This window comes from Eimeria necatrix, genomic scaffold (assembly GCF_000499385.1).
Source record: "Eimeria necatrix Houghton genomic scaffold, Enh_scaff64, whole genome shotgun sequence".
Taxonomy (NCBI): domain Eukaryota; phylum Apicomplexa; class Conoidasida; order Eucoccidiorida; family Eimeriidae; genus Eimeria; species Eimeria necatrix.
In genome coordinates, this window is record NW_013651717.1 from 125036 (window position 1) to 127535 (window position 2500).

The 2500-nt window shown below is 58.7% G+C and overlaps 1 protein-coding gene across 1 annotated transcript in view; it reads right to left on the reverse strand.

The window, feature by feature from the left end:
- Positions 1-2500, reverse strand: part of ENH_00068760 (hypothetical protein, conserved) — a gene marked incomplete at both ends in the record, with an annotated part of 10182 nt that overhangs the window by 5432 nt on the left and 2250 nt on the right. The window contains 2 exons of the mRNA XM_013577415.1: positions 1851-2330; positions 2390-2500. The exon at positions 2390-2500 is cut by the window's right edge and continues 2250 nt beyond it. Coding sequence (XP_013432869.1) covers positions 1851-2330; positions 2390-2500 — 591 coding nt within the window. The remainder of the gene's footprint in view (positions 1-1850; positions 2331-2389) is intronic.

A 2500-nucleotide genomic window follows, 5' to 3' on the forward strand; every position in this document is an offset into this window, starting at 1 on the left:
GGCTCCCGAGCTGCTTGCTGCTGCTGCTGCTGCTGTTGCTGCTGCTGCTGCTGTTGCTGCTGCTGCTACTCGCGAGATAATTCCAAAAATAAAGCCTTTAATTAGCTGCTGCTGCTCTCCAGGGCTCGGGCCGAGCAGCAGCAGCAGGGGGCTGCAGCAGCAAACGGCGCCGCGCTGCTGGGGCCCTCAGCTGCTGAGTCGAAGCAGCTCTATTTCAAATTTGTTTCATTTTTAATTTAATATTTCTTTTTATTATTCATTTTATTCCATTTAAACGCGCCGCGGCACGCTGCAGCAGCAGCAGCAGCTGCTGCTGCTGCAGCAGAAGCAGCGGGGGCCCCCCAGCAGCACAGAGCTGCTGCTGGGGGCCCCCGCCTGACTCCCGCGCCTTCAAACCCTCTAAAATTATCCAATTTGAGTTTTTAATTTAAATATTTCACTTTTAAAATACTTTTGAACTTAAAATGAAACAAATGGGACCCCGAGGACTCCTCTCCGCTTCCTCCCAGTGTATGTACACCCCAAACACCCTTAAACTTGTAAATGTGTCTTCTGTATATTTATGTGCAGCAGCAGCTGCAGCAGCAGCTGCAGCAGCAGCTGCAGCAGCAGCTGCAGCAGCAGCTGCAGCAGCAGCTGCAGCTCTTGGTGCCGCTTGGGGAGCTTTTATTGTTGCTGTGCTGCAGTGGCTAGCGAGCTGTTTGCTTGTGGCTAGCTGGGGTTGTGGCAGCGCGGGCCAAACCCTAAACCCTAAACCCTAAACCCTAAACCCTAGAGGCCCACGCAGCTCCTCCGAGACAGGCTGGCAAGCAGGCGCGCAGCAGACGCAGCCAGTGCCCGCAGCAGCAGCAGCAGCAGCAACAGCAGCAGCAGCAGCAGCAGCAGCAGCAAATATGACCAAGAACTGACGGAAAGAAAAATCAGTCGTTGGGCTGTTGACTGGGAAGCAGCCAGAGGGCCGACAGCTAGCCAAGCTCCTGGCTAGCGACTCAGACGGCCTTAGAAAATTTTCTTGGCTAGCTAGCTAGCTAGCTAGCTAGCTGGCTAGCTAGCTAGCCCTCAACTTCCTGGCCTAGTTAGCCAGCTGGCTAGCTAGCTGGCTAGTCAGTTAGGCGCAGCAGCTAGCCAGCTAGCTAGCTGGCTAGCTCGGTACAGAAGCTAGCTAGCTAGCCCGCTAGCCAGCTGGCCTGCTAGCTAGCTATTTAGGCGCAGCAGCTAGCCAGCTAGCTAGCTAGCTAGTGCGGCGCAGCAGCTAGCCAGGCGCAGCAGCTAGCTGGGCGAGGCAGCAGCTAGCCAGCCAGACGCAGCCAGCTAGCTGGTCGTGGGTGCGGCTGAAGGGCAGCTAGCCGGCATTTAACTGCAGCTAGCTAGCCAGCCGCTGCAGCTAGTTAGCCACCTGCTGCAGCTAGCCAGCCAGCCGCTGCAGCTAGCCAGCCGCTGCAGCTAGCTAGCCAGCCGCTGCAGCTAGCCAGCCGCTGCAGCTAGCTAGCCAGCCGCTGCAGCTAGCTAGCTGCGGGGGCCTCTCAGCTAGCCAGCGGGGACGGCGCTGGGCCAGCTAGCCATCCAAAGCGCTTCTTCAGGAGCGCTAGCCGCCAGCTGCGGAACTCTCCAGCTAGCCACAGCTAGCCACAGCTAGCTGTAGGCAGCTACGGCTAGCTATAGGTAGCTACAGCTAGCTATAGGTAGCTACAGCTAGCCACAGCTAGCCTCAGCTAGCCACAGCTAGCCACAGCTAGCTATAGGTAGCTACAGCTAGCTATAGGTAGCTACAGCTAGCTACAGCTAGCCACAGCTAGCCGTGGCTAGCTGCGGAGAGCTGGAGGAATTGAAGTGCGAGGGGCTCTGCGCACTTGAGAGCCACGGGAGGAACTTGGCTGAAGGCCAGTCTCGCGGACGTCTAGGACACACCTGCTGCTGCTGCTGCTGCTGCTGCTGCTGCTGCTGCTGCTGCTGTTGCTGCTGTTGGTGCTGCTGGGTGCTTGCTCCTCCTCCGTTGTTGGGGATCCTTGGCGCGGAGGCAGCTGCAGCGTCATGGGCGAGTCCGTGTCTGCTGCTGCTGCTGCTGCTGCTGCTGCTGCTGCTGCTGCTCTGGCAGGAAGGAAAACCTCAGGACTTGTGCTGGGGGAGCAAGTTGTTGTTAGGGGAGAGCCGCTGCTGGGCAGTGTGCTGCTGCTGCTGCTGCTGCTGCTGCTGTTCCTCCGGGCCACCCCGCTGCCCCCGTGCTTCCCATCCTCCTTCATAGGCTCCAAGTCTTTCTCCTGCTGCTGCTGCTGCTGCTGCTGCTGCTGCTCCTGCTGCTGCTGCATGCCCGGGAAAATGCGGGAAAGCAGCTGCATTTGCGCAGAGAGGGGGCCCCCGAGTCTGCACGGTTTTTCGTGCTTAAGAGAACTGCTGACAGCAGCAGCAGCAAAGTCTCAATGTGCTGCTGGTCACATTCGCAGGGCCTTTGGGTGCAGCAGCAGCGGTGGAGGTCGAAGGGCCGCAGCAGCAGCCCCTGCAG